Genomic DNA, 27,981 nt, shown 5'->3' with positions numbered 1-27,981 from the left:
CACACCACACATACTACAGGATACACACACACATACACACCACACATACTACAGGATACACACAACATATACACCACACATACTACAGGATACACACACACCACACATACTACAGGATACACACACACCACACATACTACAGGATACACACACAGAGTAATGAAGGCAGGGGGACACATAGCGGCTACTTATGGACGGCACTTATGCCCAGCCTAGTCGGTGACTGCTCACTTTTTTTTTTTAGATTAGCAGATGGTTATTTGTAATTAGAGAAAAAAAAACCCAGCCCTGCTCACATTGTCTGGAGGGCACATTTTCGGCCTGTACCTCACACCTCGGTATTACTAGGCACATTATCTTCTTTAAGATCTTTTACATAGTGCTGCACAATCAGTGCTTTATTTGCGCACATCAGTTCCTGCTCCTCTGGAGCTGACAATCTGATTCCCCTCCCAGAGACACAAAACACCACCCCAGTAATATCCGCCACCCGCAGGGAGTGCCCGGCAGTGGCAGCGACTTCCAATTGGAATCACCCTCTCTGCTGATCACAGCCAGACAGGCAGTCGCAGGGGGAGGTGTTTTCTCCTTGTGGGACTGCCCATGGGAAGCCACGCCCCTGCTATTACGGCAACCCATACCGGCTTCTACGGGATGCAGATGATGCAATCCCTAGTAGTCAGCTGACTTGTTACTTTATACACATGATCGGGATGACGCTCCTACACACGCAATCAATCACAGACCTGCCGGCCAGTAAGAGCAGGAGCCGCCACTGCCCAGTAACCACATGCATTAGATAAACACATTATACTATATTTATAATATAATTAATTATAGAAAGTTATAATAATCTCAGTGGCATCCAATCAATGACGTCCTTCCCATCCGTCTGTAATAGTAATGTGCTCCGTTTACCAGATATGAGTCTGCACAAGGAGTTCGCTGCCTTCACAGAAGGATTCTGCCATCGGAAATGTCCGGATGAACCACAAAGTAGTGAAACCCTTGTTGGAGGAAAGGAGGAACCGATCCAAGACTCTGAGGTGGCAGGAGTGGGGCACGCACAGGACCCGTCAGCAGAGAGAAGGGGGACAGAACGGCTGAGAGACCTGGAGGACGAAATTCGACTCATCCAAGTCAAAAACATGGAGCTGACACTGAGAGTCAACAACATCACATTATTGCCGGGTACGGGTGCTGGTTCGGAGACCCACGCAGCAATTTCTATGCCCCTTTTATATATTTATTGTAAACTTAAATTTATCAGTAAAGCTGCATACACACACAACGATCTTGTTACCAACGATTTTATGAACAATTTTATGGGTAGCACAGAAGGTGTAATGGTTAGCATTACTGCCTCACAGTACTGAGGTCGTGGGTTCGATTCCCACCACAGCCCTAACTGTGTGGAGTTTGTATATTCCCCCTGTGCTTGCGTGGATTTCCTCCGGGTACTCCGGTTTCCTCCCACACTCCAAAAATATAATGGTAGGTTAATTGGCTCCCAACAAAAAAAATTAACCCTAGTGTGTATGTGTGTGAGCATGTGATAGGGAACATAGGCCCTGATTCAGAGTCGGACGCTCTGCATCAGGGCCGTCCTTCTCTTTTTTTAGAGTGGCCTCCTGGTCGCACGCATAGCTGTGGGTGACCACCCACAGCTATAGCGAACGGCCAGGAAGATGGTCACGATGGTCAAGACCATCGCGACCATCAGGCTTGCGACGAGACCCTTGTGGTAGGGTCTCGTTGCCGCAAGCCAAAGAGTGCTTTCGGCTCTGACAGAGCCAAAAGCACTCCCACTGACATCACTTGTGATGTCAGTGGGGCCGGCCCTAGATGGTAGGCGTTCCCATGGGAACGCCTCCGTCTGGGCAGCCACGCCCCCGGCCCGCCCATCAAAGGGGGCGTGCTGTCACTCAACATCGACAGCACGCCCCCTTTGGTGCGAGACCCGGAGTGACGGCTTGCCCATCGCTATCTGGGTCTCGCGCATGCGCACCACGGAGCCGGCTCCGTGGTGCGCATGCGCACTGGTCCACCATCGACTCGGTTGCGAGCGCACAGCGCTTGCGACTGGGTCTGAATCAGGCCCATAGATTGTAAGCTCCACTGGGGCAGGGACTGATGTGAATGGTCAACTATTCTCTGTAAAGCGCTGCGGAATATGTGTGCACTATATGAATAACTCATAATTTAAAAAAAAAATTTCTGTCTGATTTTTTAAAGTATAATGAACGATTTTTTTAACTACAAGTACAAACAATTTTTGCATATTCCCTTAATGAAAATCGTTCAGTTGGTCAGTCTGACTGAACTACAAACTACAAACGTGAACGCGTATGAACGATAATCATTCATCGTTTTAACTCAGAAAGTGAACGATTCTTACAACGATTGAACGATAAACTATATCGTTAACGATAATCGTTCAAAAAATCCTTGTGTGTGTATGCAGCTTTTTAGATGTTGACCTCACTCTGATAGTGTAACATCAGAGGGCCTGATTCAGACCCGCTTGCAAGCGGGTCGATGGCCGGGCAATGCGCACGTGCGGCGTGCGCGCTGCGCTTGCGCGAGCGAGAAATCACTCGCTACGGAGCTCGCATCCAAAAGGGGCGGCTGTCGATGTTGATCGACAGCTCGCCCCGTTTGGTAGGCGTGTCGGGGGGGGCTGGGCAAACGGAGGCGTTCCCGACGGAACACCTGCCGTTTTGGGGCGGCCCCACTGAGATCACGAGTGATGTCAGTGGTGAGCTTCCGGCTCACTGGGGCTTGCGACGGATGAGACCCTAAAACAAGGGTCTCGTCGTAAGCCCAATGGTCGTGACCATCACGACCATCATCTGGCCGCTCGCTAAAGCTCTGGGTGGCCACCCACAGCTTAGCGAGTGGCCAGGAGGCCGAACAAAAAAGAACATGCGGCTGCCCCGATTCAGAGCAAGCGCTCGCTTTGTGCGAGCGGCTCTGAATCAGGCCCAGAGCACACAGTGGGAGCTGCCATCTGTCATTCTTACTGTATTAATAGAAGCTACACACCAAGGCCCAGGTTTACATTTATCACTATACAGCAAGTTGTTTCTCTTGTAGTTGCTCCAAAACTCCCCCACCGACAGCACCCCCACCCCAGCGCTCCAGGGTCCGAGTTCATCTGTCTAAATGGCAGGAGAGTAATCCAGGTCTAATCATTTCATATTTCAATCACAAATCTGTTAAAAAAAAATGGAGTAAAGTGCCCCCAGGGGCCGCCCAGGATAATAGTATTTTGCTGAGCACCATGTTATGCTGTGGAGGAGATAAAGTACCAACCAATCAGCTTCTAACTGTCATTTATCAAACACAGCCTGTAAAGTTCCAGTTAGAAGCTGATTGGCTGGTACTTTATCTGTCTCCACTTTACTCTCTGTATTCCTAGAACTGTGTTTCAATCGTTTCAGGGGAGCCTGGAATCAGTGGAAAACCGGGAGACAGGGGTCCCCCAGGAATTCCAGGAAGCAAAGGAGAGAAAGGGGACGCAGGTGAGGACTGAAACCAGCAGATCCAGAGACCACAATGAACCTCCTGGTCTCAGACAGACAGAGGGGCTCTGTACACTCAGATTTATGAAAGCCCCATGTAACATTATTTGTTATCATTCATTTATATAGCGGCAGCATGTTCCATGGTGCTTTATAAGTGGTAACAAACACAGTCATAATATGAGACTAGGTATTAATAGACAGAAGAGCTTGCAATCTATAGGATAAAAGGAGCATTTGTCCAGCCAGATTACAAGGTTAATAAAGTGCCATACGGGCTATATGATGCAGTCACACTGCAGTGTTGTTCTGCAGGTCAGAGCATGAGCACAGTGTAGAAAGAGAACACACGTAAGTTTTATGTGAACTCTGTAGGAGGTGGTAATCAGGTGGAATAGAAAAGTGGGAGTATTATAAATTAGATTAGAAGAGTGGGGATATTTGAATAGTATAGATTACAGAGGTGTAAGTCGGGTAGTATATAATAAAGGGGGGTTATATTCAGGTAGAAAGGAATAGAGAAGGATAAATGGGTAGAATAGGATACAGGAGTTTTATCTGGTAGAATAGAAGGAAGGCTGAGTATTTGGGTAGAATTGCATAAAGGGTGATGGGTAATCAGTTAGAACAGTAATTGGGTGGAATAGATGTAAGAATATGAGGGGGAGTCTTAACTGGGTAGAATAGAATAGATGGGGGATAACCAGTTAGAGTATAGGGTGGGTGATCTGGTAGAATAGAGGCACATATGGCGCCGTGTTGCAGTGGGGTATGCACCAGAAGATGAGCACAGCTTTGAATATGTGCGGAAATGTGATATTTTTTCAATGTATTTTTATATAAGTAATTTACACCCACTTTTCTACCAACTCTGCAATAGCCACGTAATATATAACTAGTAGCGGTATTTACTAGGCGCCCAACAGAAAAATACATTGGGGCCCATTCATTATAACTAAAAGTTCTCTGGAGGTAATTAGGTTTAGAACTCCCATGGAGATCTACCTAATTACCGGAGGAATCCATCATTCCTCCTCCCCATAACTATCTATTCCGAAAAGCTGTCATTTTTGCGATTACAGTTTTTTGGGAAATAGATACTTTTCCCTGCCTACACTACCTTACCGCAGCTGTAATCAGTGCCGGATTAAGGGGGGGGGGGGGTCGTCAGGGGCGGTCGTCCCTGGGCCCCCACACACAGAGGGCCCCCACACAGGGTCGATGTGACCCTGCCGAGAACAGGTGCCGGCGGCACCTGTTCCCGGGAGGAGGGCGCTCTGCAGCTGCATGCAGCAGCACAGTCAGTGCTGCTGCATCAGCATGGGGCAGGGCGGTAGTGCGGACGGCACATAAGTGCCGTCCGCACTACACAGCACATACACACAGCCGCCAGCGCCGGCAGCTGTGTGTTTGTTTTAGCAGCCGATGAGAGTCAGTCAGACTCTCATCGGCTGCTGCTCCCACTGCCGGAGCCTCCGTCTTCCGGCTCCCGCAGTGGCTGATGGGAGATCTCCCATCATGCAGAGCGGGCCGGCCCGGGAGGACGACAGACGGAGGAGCAGACAGAGAGGGGATTAAGGTAAGTGGAAGTTGTTGTTTTTCTGTGTGTGTCTGGGGGGTACTACTACTAGGGGTACTACAAGGGGCACTGCTGGAGGGTACTACTACTAGGGGCACTGCAGGGGGTACTACTACTCGGGGCACTGCAGGGGGTACTACTACTGGGGGTACTAAAAGGGGCACTGCAGGGGGTACTACTACTACTCGGGGCACTGCAGGGGGTACTACAAGGGGCACTGCTGGGGGGGGACTACTAGGGGCACTGCTGGGGGGGACTACTAGGGGCACTGCTGGGGGGGACTATTAGGGGCACTGCTGGGGGGGGACTACTAGGGGCACTGCTGGGGGGACTACTAGGGGCACTGCTGGGGCTACTACTGGGGGGACTGCACACTGGTGGGACCACTACTGGGGGACACAGCACAGAGGGGGATTACTACTAGGGGTACTCCTGGGGGGACTACTGTTGAAGGGGGACTGCTACTGGGGGCACGGCTGGGCTCGACTCTGTGTGGATTGAAGGGGACCCCCGCAATTTAGTTGCCCTGGGGCCCCCACAAGCCTTAATCCGGCCCTGGCTGTAATCAGTGCTGCGCATGCGCCGTTACATCCGTAAAAGCAGTGCATGCGCAGCACTGCCTACAGCTGCGGTAATTGTGTGCCTCCCCCAACCTTCCCTCCACTCACCTCCCCCCTGTCCCCCACTTACCTGGCCACTGCAGCCGGCTCCGTCTGCTGTTCTGACACTGTCTTCTCCCGGCAGAGCACAGTAAAGTTTAGAAGAAAAAAAATAACTTTTTTTTTCGCTCTAAACTTTACTGTGTACTGCCGGGAGAAGACAGTGTCAGCACAGCAGCCGGAGCCTGAGAAGCGACCAGAGTGACGGAGGGAGCCGGCGGAGGACCTGTCCAGCTGACAGCAGGTAAGTGTAACCCACTGTACGCCACCTCAGAGTGGCGTATAGTAACACCATCAAAGTCCGAAAATACATAATTTTCGGAATTTGAATAGCCTAATTTCCATATCCCCATACTAATGTACTAATGTACTAATGTACTAATGTACTAATGTATGGAGAGTGTGGAAATTAACGCAGACGGACTTAGCAAGGAGATATCAGTGATATCTCCTGCGTGAAGTGTCTTCATGAATACTAAACTAACAGTAATTAAAGAAAATGTCCTTAAAAACATTATTTTAGTGTTGATGAATAGGCCCCATTGTCTGATAGGTTAAATTCATATCAACCATATGGGCTTGCTTTTCTAATGTGATAGTAATCAATTTATGGGGCCTATTCATTAAACCTAAAAATTCTCTGGAGATAATTAGCTTTAGAACTCTCATGGAGTTCTAGCTAATTATAGGTGGAATTCATCATTCCACCTCTCCATAAGAATCTATTACGAAAAGCTGTCATTATTGCGATGACAGCTTTTCGGGAAATAGATACTTTTCCCTGCCTACACTACCTTATCGCATCTGGAAACGGTGCTGCGCATGCGCTGTTACATCTGTAAAACCAGCGCATGCGCAGCACTGCCTACAGACGCGTTAAGTTTGTCTTGCGCATTCGCATCCCCGGAACTCCTTCCCATAGGAAGGAGCGGGGAACCCAAGAACAAGCGTTGTCTGAAGATGGCGCTTGTTCTTGGAAGCAAACTCCAAAAACTTTCCGTTTTTGGAGTTTGCTGAATACCGGGGGCATCCTATCGGACCCCTGATGATGAATGGCCCGGTAACCTAAACATGCGGACACTAGTGTTTCTGCATGGTTACTGGGCCATTTATCATATGATGAATAGGCCCCACGGTCTCTTCACTCAGAGCACATGGCAGGGGCAGGCTCCTTTATCATACATGGCGGCGGCACTATGATTGCATATAGAAGCCCCCAAAAGCAGCATGGAGGGATCTGGCAGCTGAGAGATGGGACAGAAAGCTCAGAGTTTGGGTCAGAATAGGCTGAGAAGCCAAAGGGGTCAGAGGCCTGGGGTGTGGTATAAGCGATAGACAGTAACTAGATAGACAATGTCTAGGTAGACCACAGATGTTAGACAGTCAATAGGTCGACAGGTACAAAGGGGTCGACACACTAAAGGTCAACATGTAAGAAGGTCGACAAGTACAAATGGTCGATGGGTTAATAGGTCGGTATGAAAATGGTCGACACAAAAATGGTCGACCCTAATCCCCGCCCTTGGTTCCTAACTCTAACCCTCCCTCCTGGTGCCTAACCCTAACCCTCCCTCCTGGTGCCTAACCCTAACCCTCCCTCCTGGTGCCTAAACCTAACCATCAGGGTAGGTGCCTGACCCTAACTGTCCCTTGTAGTGCCTAACCCTCCAATAAGTGCTTACCCCTAACCCTCCCTCCTGGTGCCTAACCCTAACTGTCTTGGTAAGTGCCTAACCCTAACCGTGGGGGTAAGTGCCTAACCCTAATCCTCCAGTAAGTGCCTAACCCTAACAAACAAAAATCATGTGTCGACCATTTTTTGTGTCGAACATTTTCATGTCGACCTTTTGACTAGGTCAACCATGTGTATCTGTCAACCTTCTTACATATCGACCTTTTGACTCTGTTGACCTTTTGTACCTGTCGACCTATTAACTGTCTAACATCTGGGGTCTATCTAGACATAGGGGTCTATGTACTAAGGAGTGATAAGTGGCAGAGTGAAAAGTGATAAATCTGTGATAAGGTGCCATCCAATCAGCTCCCAACTGTAATTTTCAAACACAGCCTGTGAGATGACAGTTGGAAGCTGATTGGCTGGCACTTATCACAGACTTATCACTTTTCACTCTGTCAGTTATCACTCCTTAGTACATAGACCCCATAGTCTATCTAATTACTGTCTATCTACAGTCTGGAACCCAGAGGCCTTAGCGGAGACGAGAGACTGGAAGTATGTTTGTTTGGCACAGTCCAGATCTTTTCAATACAAGTGGCAGATATCAGTATATGGGGATAATTCTGATGTGGGGTTGCATCATCACCTCTATCCATCTTACGAAAGTAGCTGCCATCACTATCGGCAAGCGCATACAGTAGCCCCCAAATTAGATGGATCTCTATGTAAACCCAATGGCCACAATTGCTCCTGCACATCCAGGACACGGCCTCACAACACAACCAACCTATGAAATCCCTCGTTGCCACACAGTTACCCCCATTCAGCCGCACGTGGAGAAGCAGCTGAGATTCCCACAACTCGTAATCAGCTCCTATGACACTAAGGGGGAGATTTAATAAAGTTTGTAGAGAGATAAAATTGGAGATAAATAGCACCAACCAATCAGCTCTTAACTGTCACTTTACAGGGTGTGTTTGAAAAATGACAGTTAGGAAATGATTGGTTGGTGCTATTTATCTATAATTTTATCTCTCTCCAAACTTTATTAACTCTCCCCCTAAGTCATGAGAAGTACGAGATTCACACCAAGGACATCCCTGCCTCGCGGATAGGAACGCGTTTCCTCAATGTGAGTACGTACAGTACAGGGGGTATAATATGCCATTATATCCTCATACTGAGTATTAGGGAAAAGGGTGGTACAAATTCTGAAGTCAGGTTAAGGTGAGAAAATACTTCTCTGATTTAAAATAATATAATGAGGGGCACTAATATACAAATACTAATTGGTGTTAATTTAAATAATCACTCATTATAACATTTATTACCTCTACTATTTTATTTATATAAACTCCTATATAACTGATGAGTACTTATGTCAAAGCCTTTGTATGTATTATAAGGATTAATGCGGTCCCTACTGTAAATCATTACAAATATTAGAAGTCACCCTGAATTTCTGTAACATGTATAGAGCGCTCCACCTATTGCCCTGTAGTTCTATATGGTCACAGAGGTTCTTGCAGAGTTCTAATACCCATATTATTTACAGTAGAGAATGCAATAACCCATACATTGTATACACATAGGTATATACATACTGGGTGAAATACTGATTGTATTGTGTTGATTGGATTTAGGGCTTTCAGGTCAAAAAGGAGATGATGGAAGCAGTATAGAGGGTCCCCCGGGCCCCGCAGGACCTCAAGGACTATCGGGACAGAATGGTGAGAATTGGTCACAACTTGTGGCCAACTATGTTGACATGACGGGGAGGGGGCTTATGCCATGTGACCCAATGTATGGATACGAGTGGAGGGGAGATAAGGTGAGGATTTATATTTTGCAATTCAAATGCATGAAGATGTTGGGGGTGAGGCTTGTTCCAAGTGATTCAGGGGTCTATTTACTAAGCTTTGATAGGTGATAAGGTACCAGCCAGTCAGCTCCTAACTGCCATCTCACAGGCTGTGTTTGAAAAATGACAGTTAGGAGCTGATTGGCTGGCACCTTATCACCATTCACTTTATCTCCTAATAACTTAGTAAATAGACCCCCTAATGTAGGTGCTAGGAAAGAATTTAGATAGTGGATAGTGGAATGGGATCTAGAACACAGAAGTTTCACCTGTGTCATTCTATGTCATATTATATTTGTATATGCAGAGCAGAATGCTGATCACAGAAATGTAGTATATGTGGGTCCTGCCTTAGAGTAGAAGGATGTAGTCTGGAAGCCAACGGTCTAAATCCCGACTGCCGGCTTCCAGACACTGTAATCCCGGAGTGGTACTAATGACAGGCGTAGAAAACTTGACGCCTGTCATTAACCAGACGCCGGAAGACCGACGCCCGGCGTAACGAATGAAGGTAAGCCGGGCGCGGGCAGCTGCGGGGGGAGGGTTAGGTTTAGGGCTCCCTGGGGGACTTAGGGTTAGGCACACCCCCCGGGAAGCTTAGAGTTAGGCTAGGGGAAGGGAGGGTTCGGGTTAGGCACCCCCCCGGGAGACTTAGGTTTAGGCAGCGGGGAAGGGGAGGATTAGAGTTAGGCACTTGGGGAGGAGGTTAGGGTTAGGCACCCCTAAGGGAGGGTTAGGGTTAGGGTAGGGAATTAGGTTAGCGATACTTACCTTAGGACGATCTTGATTTTCACCCTTGCCGGGCAGCCGAAGTCGGGATTTGAACCGCCGGCCATGCGTCCGGCGGTAATACTTGCCACACCCAGTGTGATTCAGAGACGGTCGGTATTGCACACCCACATGGATGCCGCTCTGCAATACCGCCCAACTAATATCCTAATGCAGCAGGAAGCGTTTGTAAGGAAAAGACGCCTCCCATCAGCATCTGCGATCCGAGTGCGGCCTCCGCAGACAGAGCATCGGATCACCATTGCGACCATCGGCTTAAGCAGAATGGACAGTGTACCTGCTCAGCCAGGCTCAGGAAGTGGACCCTGCACTCCTAGAAAGCAGGTGGAAACGCCCTCCCTTTTCAGAAACACAGGCCAATCACACCCCCACTCCACCCTCAAACGGCCACAGCATGTCAGTCAAGCTGCAGCTAAGGGGCACAGCATACGAGGACGCAGGACCCGTTCTGCAAAAGTGCAGTACGGATCCTGCGCATGAGCAGACCCCCAACAATCGGAGATGTACGTAAACCATCATGTTCGCGTACATCTCTGAATCAGGACCTATGGGCAGTGATCTAAAGTACAGTTTTGAAATTTAAAGCTTTGCCACCTGGAAGTGAGAACTGGCACTGCGGTGATGTATATGTTTTATTTACTTATTTGTTTATTTTACTTTATATTCTTATTATTCTTTCTTGACTCAAAGGATTTCAGGGTCTAATTCAGAGCCGGACGCTATTTGCGCTCGCTCGTTCAGAAAAAGGGGGTGGCTATTTAAATGAACCGTTCGCTCTTTGCGGTCTGTTCACGCCTCTATGTCTGAACGAGCGAACAAAACATGCGGTTGTATTTTGGAAAAAGACGCCCCCTGGCCGCTCGCATCATACGTCATGTCCGCTATTTAATAGATTAATTGAGTACATCGACCAGCGTATGAACTGCTCGCTATTCTTGTGGTTAGTTTTTCCTACCGCAATCATGCGAGCAGTTCTGACTATAAGACACCCAACTGACGTGGTCAATGACGCTGCTTTGTTAATTATGCACACCCTTAAAACGCCCGTTTTGACCTTTAAGCACGCCTGCGTTCTAATCTCCACTCCCCGTTTTCAAGCACCTTCCCCTGTTACCACCCACATACGCCTCATTCTGTCACTCAAAATAGCAGGCATTCGCTATTTTGCGAGCACACGATTTTCGGCCGCACTGACTGGTTCGCGCATGCGTATTACAATCCGTGCGCATGCGCAGATGTGCGAACATCGCTCGGAACGAACGAGCGGCCGCTTACGAGCAGCTCTGAATGAAGCCCTCAGATAGTAACATGTGAATGTTTGTTTCAGTATCGGGAACTCTGTTTATGATATAAATGAGACCATATTTATGTAACACTGGGCTATATTTGATATAAGTGACTAATATTAAAAAGGAAAAACCTGATAACCATTGATATTAGAAGATTGAGCATTCTGTATCCTGCAGGAATGAAGGGTGAGCCGGGACGGCCGGGACAAGATGGACAGAAAGGTGAAATCATCTCATGTTATGTATTCTCATGTCTGTATATGTGCAGGTTCCTGGCGTGTACTGGTGGCATAGTGTGGACCAACTGGGAAGGCAACCAAAAAGAATGAGATAATCAAACATCGTAGAATTCCTGCACTACAAGGAACGGCACCACAATTACCACCCCAACACAAAAGCCTCTTATTGTCCCATTTGGGTAATATGTCACGTGATGTTTCCTTGGGGTGAATGCGCTAAATGAGATCTCACCCAGTCACTTGGCCAACACAGATTTGCATCTAGGACAGTGGGTACTGTTAGGTTGCTGAAATACCATTTAGACACATAGCCAAATAAAACTTTAATACTATTTTATTGTACTACATACTACATAGTTACATAAACCACTATGTTACACGCTGTGTATAACATAACAAAATGCTGAGCAGAGTGATGCATATATAAGGAACAAATAACTTTTTCCTGACTATGCCCGACTATGGTGGCACTGATGAGAGCAAAGGCCAAATATCTGACTATGGAGGCACTGATGAGATCGAGGGTCAAATATCTGGCTATGGAGGCACTGATGAGATCGAGGGTCAAATATCTGGCTTTGGAGGCACTGATGAGAGCAATGGGCAAATATCTGGCTTTGGAGGCACTGATGAGAGCAATGGGCAAATATCTGGCTTTGGAGGCACTGATGAGAGCAATGGGCAAATATCTGGCTTTGGAAGCACTGATGAGAGCAATGGCCAAATATCTGTTTTTGGAGAAACTGATGATGGCCTAAGGTAATGGTGATGCAATTGGGCACTGGTGTTATAGATGGGTGTTGGCTTAAAGTATGTGCCCACAAGTATGTTCTGTTCCTGACACCTGGGCCTATACCGTTGGAGCTTCACTATCTTCACTGGTCTCCTTCTTCTGGCTCACATGAATGATCCTTCCATTCTTCACTTGCACATAGAGGGGCCAAGTGTCAGCAAAGAGCCCCTTGCTGCTACAACGTAAGCATCTTTCTTCTTTCTTGGTCTGGAGTCTTTTCTCAAGATCCCGCTGACCCCGCCATCATGTCAACAGATGTCTTCTTTTCATCTTGCTTGTAAATAAGTCATCTCTACGCCATAGACTGAGCCCCTCAAATATATGGCGGACACATGGTTGGGTGGAATGTCATGCTGTAACCCGCAATTGACTCGTCAGTAGCGCCAACTTTAAAAGGCAGATAGCAAGCTCTTATTGGAGAGCCACTTTGGCCTCTGAATGGGCAATAGTGAATCTTCTCAGATTTTGTATTCCCAATATTGGAAGACCGCCACAATATACTGGACCGGGCTCCAGTGACACCGACCTCCTCCGTGGGTGCACCAGTGATGACTTCAAGGTAAGTTCTTCATTTACCAGGGGCCTCTCCACCACAGCAGCATTTCCTAGGGCACAACTGTAAATGCTATCTCCATAGCCCATTATGGAGTTAATTTGTGTTTGCAATTTATCAAGCAACGGAAAGCGTTGCTTGTCATTGCTTGTCAGAGAAGCATAACGTCATCTTTGGTTGGCGTGATACTCTCTTACCTGCTGTCTTAGAGGGGAAACTGCGGGGAAGATCTCACTCCAATGCGGCCATCTTGTTAAGTGCAAGATGCGTATTTTTAGTCGGTTACATTTATATCTGTAGACATTTTTCAATGGAGTAACATATGTGTTGGTTTGTATGATATATGGCAGTAAGGTGTCATATCTATGTTTGTATTGGCATCTTTGTGCATGGACATAATGTATATATCTGGCAATATACCCATGTAAATAGTCTTGCAAAATGAATCGATGTTTCCTGGTAAGAGCCACATTCTTCAACCACATGAAAGACGGCCAAAAAGGCGAGTTAAAGATGCAGGCTGGGATAACCATCGTGACCATCGGTGACTGGGGGAGGGAGATATGGAGTCATACACACTGGGACATGAGGATGGAAATGGAGACGTACAAACTGGTGACTGGGGGGAGCGCAAAAGTGCCGCACCAGGTGTCACCATGCCCAGTGATTCCACTGCATGTAGGCATACACATCAATGACTGGGGGGAGGGGGCATGGAGACATACAGACAGGTGACTAGGGGAGGGGAATGTGAAGTCATACACAATGAGGCATGAGGGAGGGGTACATGGAGGCATACACACTGGTGACTGAGAGAGAACATGGAGACATACACACCAGTGACTGGGGAAGGGGGACATGAAGAAATACATACTGGTGACTGGGAGGGGAGGAGGACATACAGACATACACACCAGTGACTGGGGAAGGGGGACATGAAGAAATACATACTGGTGACTGGGAGGGGAGGAGGACATACAGACATACACACTGGTGACTGGGGGTGGGTGATATTGAGTCATACACACTGGGACATGAGGGTGGACATAGAGACGTACAAACTGATGACTGGGGGGATATAGGAGACATACACACCAGTGACTGCGGGGGGGGGGGGAGGAACATGAAGAAATACACACTGGTGACTTGGAGGAAGGGGGATATGGAGACATACGCACTGGTGACTGGGGGGAGGGGGACATGGAGACGTACACACTGACTGGTTACTGGGGGGGGGCATGGAGACATACACACTGACTGGTTACTGGGGGGGGCATGGAGACATACACACTGACTGGTTACTGGGGGGGGCATGGAGACATATGCACTGGTGACCGGGGGTGGAAAAGGAACAGAAATACACACTGGTGACTTGGAGGAAGGGGGATATGGAGACATACGCACTGGTGACTGGGGGGAGGGGGACATGGAGACGTACACACTGACTGGTTACTGGGGGGGGCATGGAGACATACACACTGACTGGTTACTGGGGGGGGCATGGAGACATACACACTGACTGGTTACTGGGGGGGGCATGGAGACATATGCACTGGTGACCGGGGGTGGAAAAGGAACATGAAGAAATACACACTGGTGACTTGGAGGAAGGGGGACATGGAGACACACTGGTGACTGGGGGGAGGGGGACATGGAGACATACACACTGGTGACTGGGGGGGACATGGAATCATACACACTGGTGACTGGGGGTGGGGGGAGGGGGACATTGGTGACTGAGGGGGGAACATATAGACTTCCACACATATGACTATCTGCAGTACTTGTTATAGTCAGGTAATATGTGATTACTCTGTTCAGGGTTTCACACCTTTTTACATATGACATCGCGTCAGTCACACGAGGCCTGTGTGGAACACTGCATACAGCCATCTATATAATCAAAATGGAATAACAGTATTAACCATCCATGTATCACAGGTGCTGTAGGAGTTCCCGGTGTCCCTGGCCTCCATGGTCTGCCAGGTGTACCAGGGCTGAATGGAAGCAAAGGTGATATCGGTGTCACTGGGATGCCAGGTAAGAAGTGATCAGTCATAGGAAGGATGCTTAGCCACAGGAAGGGTGCTTAGTCACAGGAAGGGTGCTTAGCCACAGGAAGGGTGCTTAGTCACAGGAAGGATGCTTAGTCACAGGAAGGGTGCTTAGCCACAGGAAGGGTGCTTAGCCACAGGTAGGGTGCTTAGTCTCAGGAAGGGTGCTTAGTCTCAGGAAGGGTGCTTAGTCACAGGAAGGATGCTTAGCCACAGGAAGGGTGCTTAGCCACAGGAAGGGTGCTTAGCCACAGGAAGGGTGCTTAGCCACAGGAAGGGTGCTTAGCCACAGGAGGGGTGCTTAGCCACAGGAAGGATGCTTAGCCACAGGAAGGATGCTTAGTCACAGGAAGGATGCTTAGTCACAGGAAGAGTGCTTAGTCACAGGAAGAGTGCTTAGTCACAGGAAGGATGCTTAACCACAGGAAGGATGCTTAGCCACAGGAAGGGTGCTTAGCCACAGGAAGGGTGCTTAGCCACAGGAAGGATACTTAGTCACAGGAAGGATGCTTAGCCACGGGAACGGTGCTTAGCCACGGGAATGGTGCTTAGCCACAGGAAGGATGCTTAGCCACAGGATAGAAAAGGTCAGTGACAGGAAGAAATGACCAGTCACAGGGAGTAATACTTAGGGGTCTATTTATTAAGCCTTGGATGGAGATAAAGTACCAGACAATCAGCTCATAACTGTCATATCACAGGCTGTGTTTGAAAAATGACAGTTAGAAGCTGGCTGGTTTGGACTTTATCTCCATTTGCAGAAGGAAGAGTCAATCACGGAAAGGAATGATCAGTTGCAGGAAGGAATGATCAGTCGCAGGAAGGAATGATCAGTTGCAGGAAGGAATGATCAGTCGCAGGAAGGAATGATCAGGCACAGGAAGGAATGATTAGTCACAGGAAGGAATGATTAGACCCAGGAAAGAATGATAAGTTCCAGGAAGGAATGATCAGTCACAGGAAGGAATGATTAGACCCAGGAAAGAATGATAAGTTCCAGGAAGGATTGATCAGTCACAGGAAGGAATGATCAGTCACAGGAAGGAATGATCAGTCACAGGAAGGAATGATTAGACCTAGGAAAGAAGAGTAAATCACGGAAAGAAATGAGCAGTCCCAAGAAGGAAGAATCAGTCACAGTAATTAAAAGTCAGTCACAGGAAGCAGCCTTCTTATTTACAAGAAGACTAGGAAACATGTTTTATTAATGCAAACATATCAGTCATTTCACTGTAATCTTACGCACTGATCGCAGCAGTGTTATGAAGGTATTAGCAGAATGGGGTGGAATTCAGTAAATCATATGCAGCCGCCAGTCGTAGTCACCGTCCTCATCTTGCACTAGCACCAGCGGTCTATCACCAGTAGTGAAACGCATATGCGTCTGTTTGGTTCTCAGCTTGGGACGCAATTTGAACAAACAACCTGTATTTCAGCAGCAGCCACATAGCGCCCACCCCCCCTGATGTAAGTGCAATATGTGACTTAGGGCCTGATTCAGAGCCGGACGCAATTAGCGCTCGCTCGTTCAGAAAAAGGGGGTGGCTATTCAAATGAACCGTTCGCTCTTTGCGGTCTGTTGACGCCTCTAGGTCTGAACGAGCGAACAAAACTTGCGGACGTTTATTTGAAAAATACGCCCCCTGGCCGCTCGCACCATACGTCATGTCCGCTATTTAATAGATTAATCGAGTACATCGACCAGGGTATGAACTGCTCGCTATTCTTGTGGTTGGTTTTTCCTACCACTATATTGCGAGCAGTTCTGACTATAAAACAACTAGGTGACGTGGTCAATGACGCTGCTGGATTAATTATGCACACCCATAAAATGCCCGTTTTGACCTTTAAGCACGCCTGCTTTCTTAATTCCACTCCCCGTTTACAAGCACCTTCCCCTGTTACCACCTACATACGCCTCATCCTGTCACTCAAAGTAGCAGGCATTCGCTATTTAGCGAGCACACGATTTTCGGCCGCACTGAGTGGTTCGCGCATGCGTATTATAAACCGTACGCATGCGCAGAAGTGCTAACATCGCTCGGAACAAGCGTACTGCCGCTTATGAGCGGCTCTGAATCAGGCCCTTAGTCAGCATGCGTACGGCTGTTTCACACAGTGCGAAAAGACACATTTTGTTAGGTTGATATAACTCAGCATTATCATTGCCATCATTCAGTGAAATTCCAATACACAACTGGATGTGATGACACTGCACAATACACAAGTGTATATGATACAGTAACACAACACATGACACAACTGGATGTGATGACACTGCACAATACACAAGTGTATATGATACAGTAACACAACACATGACACAACTGGATGTGCTGACACTGCACAATACACAAGTGTATATGATACAGTAACACAACACATGACACAACTAGATGTGATGACACTGCACAATACACAAGTGTATATGATACAGTAACACAACACATGACACAAATGGATGTGATGACACTGCACAATACACAAGTGTATATTATACAGTAACACAACACATGACACAACTGGATGTGATGACACTGCACAATACACAAGTGTATATGATACAGTAACACAACACATGATACAACTAGATGTGATGACACTGCACAATACACAAGTGTATATGATACAGTAACACAACACATGACACAACTAGATGTGATGACACTGCACAATACACAAGTGTATATGATACAATAACACAACACATGACACAACTAGATCTGATGACACTGCACAATACACAAGTGTATATGATACAGTAACACAACACATGACACAACTGGATGTGATGACACTGCACAATACACAAGTGTATATGATACAGTAACACAACACATGACAACTGGATGTGATGACACTGCACAATACACAAGTGTATATGATACAGTAACACAACACATGACACAACTGGATGTGATGACACTGCACAATACACAAGTGTATATGATACAGTAACACAACACATGACACAACTTGATGTGATGACACTGCACAATACACAAGTGTATATGATACAGTAACACAACACATGACACAACTGGATGTGATGACACTGCACAATACACAAGTGTATATGATACAGTAACACAACACATGACACAACTGGATGTGATGACACTACACAGTAGATTATCATAGACAACATCCATCTGGGTTTTCTCCTGTCCAGGTGCTGCTGGAAGTCCTGGGACTAACGGTCAGGAGGGACAGAAAGGTGACACAGGTATGGAACCCCCGTGTACTCACACGCAACTGGCACATACAACTCACTACTGTTACTCGTATTCATTGCTCTAACATACAACTCACTAGTATTTGTAATGCATGTTACTCACACATAGCTTTCATACACATCACACCCATCACTTACTCATTATATTCACAGTAATTACAACAATCATTAATAGCAATACTTTCCCCACACCATTAAATGTATGAAATGCAGAATATCATCAGGTACTGTGTATGGTAAATACGTTAGGAATGCATATACAAGTACTAGCTCTAGGTCTATATTATTTACATAAATGATCTGGAAAATGCATAAGGTAGTCTCCCAGCTCCTAACACTGCAAGTCCCAGCTCCTAACACTGCAAGTCCCAGGTCCCAGCTCCTAACACTGCAAGTTCCAGGTCCCAGCTCCTAACACTGAAAGTCCCAGGTCCCAGCTCCTAACACTGAAAGTCCCAGGTCCCAGCTTCTAACACTGCAAGTCTCAGCTCCTAACACTGCAAGTCCCAGGTCCCAGCTCCTAGGACTGCAAGTCCCAGGTCCCAGCTCCTAACACTGCAAGTCCCAGGTCCCAGCTCCTAACACTGCAAGTCCCAGCTCCTAACACTGCAAGTCCCAGGTCCCAGCTCCTAACACTGCAAGGTCCAGCTCCTAACGCTGCAAGGTCCAGCTCCTAACACTGCAAGTCCCAGGTCCCAGCTCCTAACACTGCAAGTATCATCTCCTAACACTGCAAGGTCCAGCTCCTAACACTGCAAGGTCCAGCTCCTAGCACTGCAAGGTCCAGCTCCTAACACTGCAAGGTCCAGCTTCTAACCCTGCAAGTCCCAGGTCCCAGCTCCTAGGACTGCAAGTCCCAGGTCCCAGCTCCTAACACTGCAAGTCCCAGGTCCCAGCTCCTAACACTGCAAGTCCCAGGTCCCAGCTCCTAACACTGCAAGGTCCAGCTCCTAACGCTGCAAGGTCCAGCTCCTAACACTGCAAGTCCCAGGTCCCAGCTCCTAACACTGCAAGTATCAGCTCCTAACACTGCAAGACCCAGCTCCTAGCACTGCAAGGTCCAGCTCCTAACACTGCAAGGTCCAGCTTCTAACACTGCAAGACCCAGCTCCTAACACTGCAAGGTCCAGCTCCTAACACTGCAAGGCCCAGCTCCTAACACTGCAAGGCCCAGCTCCTAACACTGTGGGACCATGCCCTTTATTCATTTATAGTTTTCAAATTTTTCTTAAAATACTGCTCAGTTTGGCCTCATATGTTCCATAATTAAACATGAGGGGAGAGTACGTAGAGACTGTCTGTATTACTGACCGAAAAGTTGCTCACTTTGTAGTTTGTGAATAACCTTAATGAATCGATATAGAGTTCACATATAACTGATGGGCATCTGACTTCTGCCTCACTGATTTTAGGACCTCCTGGTAAAAATGGAAGTGAAGGAAGCAGTGCGGGCCCCCACGGCCCCCCAGGAATACAGGGCCCTCCCGGACTATCAGGCCGAGATGGTGAGAAATGATGTTACTGTGTAACCCAATGTAATTACATCATGCAATCCAGGGAATCTTTACCATGTGATCACTGCATTTATACCGCTCCAGTGCACTTATACCATGTGATCCAAGGCATTTATACCGCTCCAGTGCACTTATACCATGTGATCACTGCATTTATACCGCTCCAGTGCACTTATACCATGTGATCACTGCATTTATACCGCTCCAGTGCACTTATACCATGTGATCCAAGGCACCATATATACCATGTAATCCAGTGCATTTACCTTTTATACAATGTGATACAGTGCACCTGTACCATATAATTCAATGCATCTATAATATGTAATCTAGTGCACATGTACCTTGTGATCCAGAGCATCTATATACCATGAGATACCTTCCACCTATAATGTGATCCAAGGTACCTATATATATATCACGTGATACAGTGCACCTATAACATGTGATCCAAAGCACCTATATTCCATGTGATAAAGTGCTCCTATACCATGTGATCCAAGGTACCTATACTTTGTGATCCAAGGTACCTATATACCATGTGATACAGTACACCTATACCATGTGATCCAAACCGCTGTCAGATTAATGATTTTAATCAGATCATTTAAAATGATATATACACATACATTAAATACAATATGATAAAATCTATGGCCATAACCCCCCCCCCAAAAAAAAAAAAAAAAAAAAGAAGAAATCTCTGAATCCAGAACAAGAAGGACAAATTTCTAATACCCCAATTGGGACGGTTTCTTGTTGTTGATTTGATTCCAAGCGCTTATATCTAAAATAGGATGACACGATCAAAAGTCTGTATCTACCAATGTAGACAAATGTGTCTAATAGAAAAATCAAACTTTCTTTAATCCAAATTGCAACATAGTAGCACAAAAGTGTTTCTTTATGTCACTTTGGCAGCGTAAATAGGTGAGCAGTTAAGGTGGGTACACACTACACGATATGCTCCCTGAGCGATATCGTGTAGTGTTGTCCCCGGCAGGCTGTGCTCAATGTCGTTCATGACATTGAGCACAGCCACTGAACGATATCATTAACGATATCGTTCAGCGCCGGGCTCTCTCCCCCATTCCCTGACATGCAGCAACCTGACGAGATCGTCAGGTTGGCCTGCATGTCAGCCCGATGAACGATGATGACAAACGACCCGCGGGAACGCACGTCGTCGTCATCGTTCATCTTTTTGGTGTTAAAAATGGACGATAAAGTGGACGACTGAACGATAACGATATCGTTATCATTCAGTCGTCCACTTTATCGCCCAGTGTGTACGCACCATTAGTACTCGGTTTGGATCTCACCGTCTCTGCTGCCCCGAATAGCAGTTCCTTCGGTACACGGCCAGGGGGAATGATGTCAGTATTGACCGGTCAATAGGGGCGGCAGAGAAGGTGAGATCCCAGCCGATTACTAACTGCTACTATGTTGCAATTTGGATTAAAGAAAGTTTGATTCTTCTATTAGATACATTTGTCTACATTGGTAGATACAGACTTTTGATCGTGTCATCCTATTTTAGATATAAGCGTAGATGGTATCAAATCAACAACAGGAAACTGTCCCAATTGGGATATTAGAAATATGTCCAGAGATTTCTTCTTTTTTTTTTTGTGGGGGGGGGGGAGGTTATGGTCATAGATTTTATCATATTGTGTTTTATGTATGTGTATTGGGACGGTTCTAGACATTGTGGAGCTCAGGGCGAAAGTTCCCAGTTGCATCCCCCCCATGCCAAAGAAATAAAGAAATAACTTATTTTTAGATGGCGTTCCTCTGCGCGTGCTTCCGGAAAGGGGGCGTGTCCTTGCGGAACACCCCCAATTCATCACATTGTGGGCCGTGCCCAGCACTTACAGAGGTACTGGGCTTTCCCCAAGCTCTCCCCTCATGGCGAATAATTGCCATGCGCAGTAAAGCGCCTTACACTGTATGTCTTACACAGTAATTGGCCTTTATAACACATAATGCCACACACAGTAATGCCCTGTATAACACATTATGCCACACATAGTAATGGCCTTTATAGCACATTATGCCACACACAGTAATGCCCTGTATAACACATTATGCCACACACAGTAATGGCCTTTATAACACATTATGCCACACACAGTAATGGCCTTTATAACACATTATGCCACATGCAGTATTGGCCTTTATAACACATTATGCCACACGCAGTATTGGCCTTTATAACACATTATGCCACAGGCAGTAATGCCCTTTAGAACACATTAAGCGACACACAGTAATGGCCTTTATAACATATTATGCCACCCGCCGTAATGGCCTTTATAACACATTATGCCACAATAGTGGTAATGCGCCCTATAGTAGTGCCCCCATTAGCAGTTCCCCCAGTAGTAATGCCCCCTGTAGTAGTACCCCCAGTAGTAATGCCCCCTATAGTAGTGCTCCATTAGCAGTTCCTCCAGTAGTACTGCCCCCTGTAGTAGTACCCCCAGTAGTAATGCCCCCTATAGTAGTGCCCCCAGTAGTAATGCCCCCTATAGTTGTGACCCCTATAGTAGTGCCCCAATTAGTAATGCCCCCTATAGTCCTGCCCACAGTAGTAATGCCCCTATAGTAGTGCCCCCAGTAGTAATGCCCCCTATAGTACGCCCCCAAGTAGTAATGCCTCCTATAGTCGTGCCCCCTATAGTAGTGCCCCCAGTGCTGGTGCTTCTGAAAAACAAAATACAATTAAAATACAAAACACTATACTTACCTTAAGTCTGCTCCTGCGTCCGCTGCCGTCTGGTCCGACTGCGGCTCCACGGGAGCCGGAGCTCAGGAGTGAGCTCCGGCTCCTCGGATCTATGGGAGAGATGTCATGACGTCATGACATCTCTCCCATAGATCCGAGGAGCCGGAGCTCACTCCTGAGCTCCGGCTCCCGTGGAGCCGCAGTCGGACCAGACGGCAGCGGACGCAGGAGCAGGGCTTAAAGTAAGTACAGTGTTTTGTATTTTAATTGTATTTTGTTTTTCCCATAGTGCTCTCTGCGGGAGCCGGAAGCCGGAGCTCAGGACTGAGCTCCGGCTTTCGGCTGCCACTGCGGGAAGGGAGCCGGGTGCCCGCTGGTAACAAATCTCAGCCGGCGCCCAGCAAATGGAGCCTCCCTGTAGCGGCTAGCGAGGGGGGGGGGGGACCGGTGCAGTTTTATTTTCTTCTGGGGTTTTTTCCTTTTCTTCTGGGGACTCAGTGGCGCCCTCTAGGGGCCGGCGCTCCAGGCGACGGCCCTGTTAGCACGCCCCTAGAACCGTCACTGTATGTGTATATATCATTTTAAGTTATCTGATTAAAATCATTAATCTTACAGCGCCTTAGAACTCTTTTCTATTCTTTTTTTGTTTTCAGTTGTATGCGGGTTGATATATCTCCCGCTGTGGTGTTCCGGGCTGCAGTTAGAATTTTTACACACATTGTCACCTTAAAGGCGCAGCGCCAAATTTCCAGTTTTTCTTTTTTGTTATCCAAATCACCTATATACCATGTGATACAGTACACCTATACCATGTGATACAGTACACCTATACCATGTGATCCAAGGCACCTATATACCATGTGATACAGTACACCTATATACCATGTGATACAGTACACCTATACAATGTGATACAGTACACCTATACCATGTGATACAGTACACCTATATACCATGTGATACAGTACACCTATATACCATGTGATACAGTACACCTATATACCATGTGATACAGTACACCTATATCATGTGATCCAAGGCACCTATATACCATGTGATACAGTACACCTATACCATGTGATCCAAGCCACCTATATACCATGTGATACAGTACACCTATACCATGTGATCCAAGGCACCTATATACCATGTGATACAGTACTCCTATACCATGTGATACAATACACCTATACCATGTGATACAGTACACCTATGCCATGTGATACAGTACACCTACACCATGTGATACAGTACACCTATACCATGTGATACAATACACCTATACCATGTGATACAATACACCTATACCATGTGATACAATGCAGAGAGAAGAACTAGTGAGGTAGAAGGACTTCTGGTGCCATATGGTTCAATGTGTAGAGGAGGAAATGTTGTACCATATGTTATATGTATCTTACAATGCATAGTGGCATATTTACTAATTATTAAGTTTTAGACCCGATAATTAAAATTTCTTATCATCGCTATACATGGCAAAAAGAAATTTACATTTCCCCGAATCTACTACAAATCACATGCAGGGACAGGGGTTCCGACAGGAGCGGGTTCACACGCAGGGACAGGGGTTCCGACAGGAGCGCGTTCACACGCAGGGACAGGGGTTCCGACAGGAGCGCGTTCACACGCAGGGACAGGGGTTCCGACAGGAGCGCGTTCACACGCAGAGACAGGGGTTCCGACAGGAGAGCGTTCACACGCAGAGACAGGGGTTCCGACAGGAGCTCGTTCACACGCAGGGACAGGGGTTCCGACAGGAGCGCGTTCACACGCAGGGACAGGGGTTCCAACAGGAGCGCGTTCACAAGCAGGGACAGGGGTTCCGACAGGGGCGCGTTCACACGCAGGGACAGGGGTTCCGACAGGAGCGCTTCACACGCAAGGACAGGGGTTCCGACAGGAGCGGGTTCACACGCAGGGACAGGGGTTCCGACAGGAGCGGGTTCACACGCAGGGACAGGGGTTCCGACAGGAGCGGGTTCACACGCAGGGACAGGGGTTCCGACAGGAGCGGGATCACACGCAGGGACAGGGGTTCCGACAGGAGCGCGTGCACAGGCAGGGACAGGGGTTCCGACAGGAGCGGGTTCACAGGCAGGGACAGGGGTTCCGACAGGAGCGGGTTCACAGGCAGGGACAGGGGTTCCGACAGGAGCGGGTTCACACGCAGGGACAGGGGTTCCGACAGGAGCGGGATCACACGCAGGGACAGGGGTTCCGACAGGAGCGCGTTCACATGCAGGGACAGGGGTTCCGACAGGAGCGGGTTCACACGCAGGGACAGGGGTTCCGACAGGAGCGGGTTCACACGCAGGGACAGGGGTTCCGACAGGAGCGCTTCACACGCAGGGACAGGGGTTCCGACAGGACCGCTTCACACGCAGGGACAGGTGTTCCGACAGGAGCGGGTTCACACGCAGGGACAGGGGTTCCGACAGGAGCGGGTTCACATGCAGGGACAGGGGTTCCGACAGGAGCGGGTCCACACGCAGGGACAGGGGTTCCGACAGGAGCGCTTCACACGCAGGGACAGGGGTTCTGACAGAAGAGCGTTTACACGCAGGGACAGGGGTTCCGACAGGAGCGCTTCACACGCAGGGACAGGGGTTCCGACAGGAGAGTGTTCACACGCAGGGACAGGGGTTCCGACAGGAGCGGGTTTACATGCAGGGACAGGGGTTCCGACAGGAGCGGGTTAACATGCAGGGACAGGGGTTCTGACAGGAGCGCTTCACACGCAGGTTCAGGGGTTCCGACAGGAGCGCGTTCACATGCAGGGACAGGGGTTCCGACATTAAGACATGAAATGATTACAGAAGCAAAGCAATCATTTCACCTCTATATCGTGAGCAGGGGCCGCTCTGCGCTTGTGCAGTCTGCTGACCACTAATGTGCGGTGGCCAATCCCAGGCAGGGTTCTGGAGGAATCCTCCCCTGATAAATTTAGCGAATTACCTCCCCGTTACCTCCCCATACGCTGACTACCTGTCACTCACTTCGCATGCGAATCCTCTGTGCAAGCGCAACTCAATAGCTGCGCGAGCGCAGTGCGGTTTTCATGCATGCGCAATGGCAAACAATCGCTCGGGGAGGGATACACGACGCAATGCATTCTGGGGCTTGATGCATATGAGAGATTGGGTCAGACCGCTTTTCTTGCTTTGCTGCATCCCGCCCACAATCTGCGCAAACATCGGCATTTGCGTGAGGATGTAAATGAGGCCCTGAGACCTGTGTATCCTGTAGAATGTGATATATGTGCCTTATAGCAGCCTGATGACCATTGCTGTAAGATGACTGAGCGTTATGTGTCCTGCAGGAATGAAGGGTGAGCCGGGACTGCAGGGACAAGATGGCCAGAAAGGTGAATCCATCTCATGTTATGTATTCTCGTGTCTGTATATATGTGGTGGCTGGTGGCGTGTGCTGGCGGCCCGCTGTGGGCCAAATGGGAAGGGCACCAATAAAGTTACATGATCCAGGATGATGGATAAGTGACAGTGATGGGCAATCGCCTCTTCTGTCTGCTAACCCGACATAGACACGTCAGACAAGGAAGGGACAGATTCACCTACAGTCATGAACATTGCGATGTCTGCGAAACGCTATAATGTTACATGGACACATAGATGCTGATTCTGAGTCACACGTAATGCCATCGCAATGGTGGACACCTCCAGATAACGGAAGCGCTATGACCGCCTGTATTCAGAGTCCTACGCCGCCCCCAATCCTCCAGCTGGGAGAGCAGCCGTCACCCCTAGTAACGGCGCTTACACCATCCCAATGCTTGGCATTGACTCTGCACATGCACCACTCATAGCTCGCAACTACATGCCCACGAACGCTCACGGGACTCTCAAATATGCAAGGTCATTGAAAAACATTGTGTACAGCCATGTATATACCCTAGTAGTAAACTGAAATTAACAGTATAATCATCAATTTACTGTAATATAGGTTCTACAGGAGCTTCGGGCATTCCAGGCTTCCAAGGTCTGCCAGGTGTACCAGGGCTGAAAGGAAACAAAGGTGATACTGGAATGCCAGGTAAGGAACGATCAGTCATATGAAGGAATGGCCAGCCAAAGGAATTAATGATCAGTCACAGGAAGGAATGATCAGTCACAGGAAGGAATGATCAGTCATATGAAGGAATGATCAGCCACAGGAAGGAATGATCAGTCACAGGTAGGAATGATCAACCACAGGTAGGAATGATCAGCCACAGGAAGGAATGATCAGCCACAGGAAGGAATGATCAGCCACAGGAAGGAATGATCAGCCACAGGAAGGAGTGATCAGTCACAGGAAGGAGTGATCAGTCACAGGAAGGAATGAGCAGTCACAGGAAGGAATGAGCAGTCACAGGAAGGAGTGATCAGTCACAGGAAAGAATGATCAGCCACAGGAAGGAATGAATAGTCATAGGAAGGAATGCTCAGCCACAGGAAGGAATGCTCAGCCACAGTAAGGAATGATCAGTCATAGGATGGAATGATCAGTCATAGGAAGGAATGATTAGCCATAGGAAGAAATGATCAGCCACGGGAAGGAATGATCAGTCATATGAAAGAATGATCAGCCACAGGAAGGAATGTTTAGTCATAGGAAGGATTGATTTGCCACAGGTAGGAATGATTAGTCATAGGAAGGAATGTTTAGCCTCAGGAAGGAATGATCAGTCATAGGAAGGAATAATAAGTCATAAGAAGGAATGATCAGCCAGAGGAAGGAATGATTAGTCATAGGAAGGAATGATCAGCCACAGGAGGGAATGATCAGTCATAATAAGGAATAATCAGTCATAAGAAGGGATGATCAGTAATAGGAAGGAATCACCAGCCACAGGAAGAAATGATCAGTCATATGATGGAATGACCAGCCACAGGAAGGAATGATCAGTTATAGGAAGGAATGACCAGCCACAGGAAGGAATGCTCAGTTTTAGGAAGGAATGATCAGCCACAGGAAGGAATGGTAAGTTATAAAAAGGAATGATTAGTCATAGGAATGAATGATCACCCACAGCCTGTCAATCAGGTGGCAGCTTGGGGAAACTACAAGCAATCTCGCAGAGGGAGACCTGCACATGCACAGTACAGATCTGTCTATAATCAGCCGGAACTTGCCATATGCGCACCTCGGAATAACCTGCAATTAAGTCTCCATGCCCATGGCACACTTATCCTAGGTGAGATTGCCACACATACGATTCTCACCACACACGTCACTCCAGTCATGGGAGCCCTCTCTTGATCCGCTCCGTGGTCACGTCCCCTGAGCAACCATTCTGGTCGCGGTGTGGACTGGAGGGAGAGCAGCAAACCCAGTGGGACAGAGCTGCTGAATTCAGGTCTAGACTGTACTGAGAAATCTCAGCCAGGGACAGAATGTTTCCGGTGGCGGTCCACGTTTGGCTGTCCCTGCTCTAATGCTAACAGGAAGGAATCTTCAGTGTCAGAAAG

At 47.8% G+C, this 27,981-nt stretch overlaps 1 protein-coding gene across 1 annotated transcript in view; it reads left to right on the top strand.

Moving 5' to 3' along the window:
- LOC148521180 (uncharacterized) overlaps window positions 1-27,981 on the top strand; it is a 101,178-nt gene that overhangs the window by 61,253 nt on the left and 11,944 nt on the right. The window contains exons 3-11 of the mRNA XM_088475545.1: window positions 922-1,191; window positions 3,444-3,524; window positions 9,084-9,170; window positions 11,557-11,601; window positions 14,906-15,004; window positions 18,191-18,244; window positions 19,666-19,758; window positions 25,833-25,877; window positions 26,474-26,563. Coding sequence (XP_088331671.1) covers window positions 922-1,191; window positions 3,444-3,524; window positions 9,084-9,170; window positions 11,557-11,601; window positions 14,906-15,004; window positions 18,191-18,244; window positions 19,666-19,758; window positions 25,833-25,877; window positions 26,474-26,563 — 864 coding nt within the window. The remainder of the gene's footprint in view (window positions 1-921; window positions 1,192-3,443; window positions 3,525-9,083; window positions 9,171-11,556; window positions 11,602-14,905; window positions 15,005-18,190; window positions 18,245-19,665; window positions 19,759-25,832; window positions 25,878-26,473; window positions 26,564-27,981) is intronic.

This window comes from Taudactylus pleione, unplaced genomic scaffold (genome assembly GCF_031769625.1).
Source record: "Taudactylus pleione unplaced genomic scaffold, aTauple2 ptg000173l, whole genome shotgun sequence".
NCBI lineage: Eukaryota > Metazoa > Chordata > Amphibia > Anura > Myobatrachidae > Taudactylus > Taudactylus pleione.
The sequence above is the reverse complement of the archived record's forward strand: the minus strand, read 5'-3'. Positions and strand labels throughout refer to the sequence as shown.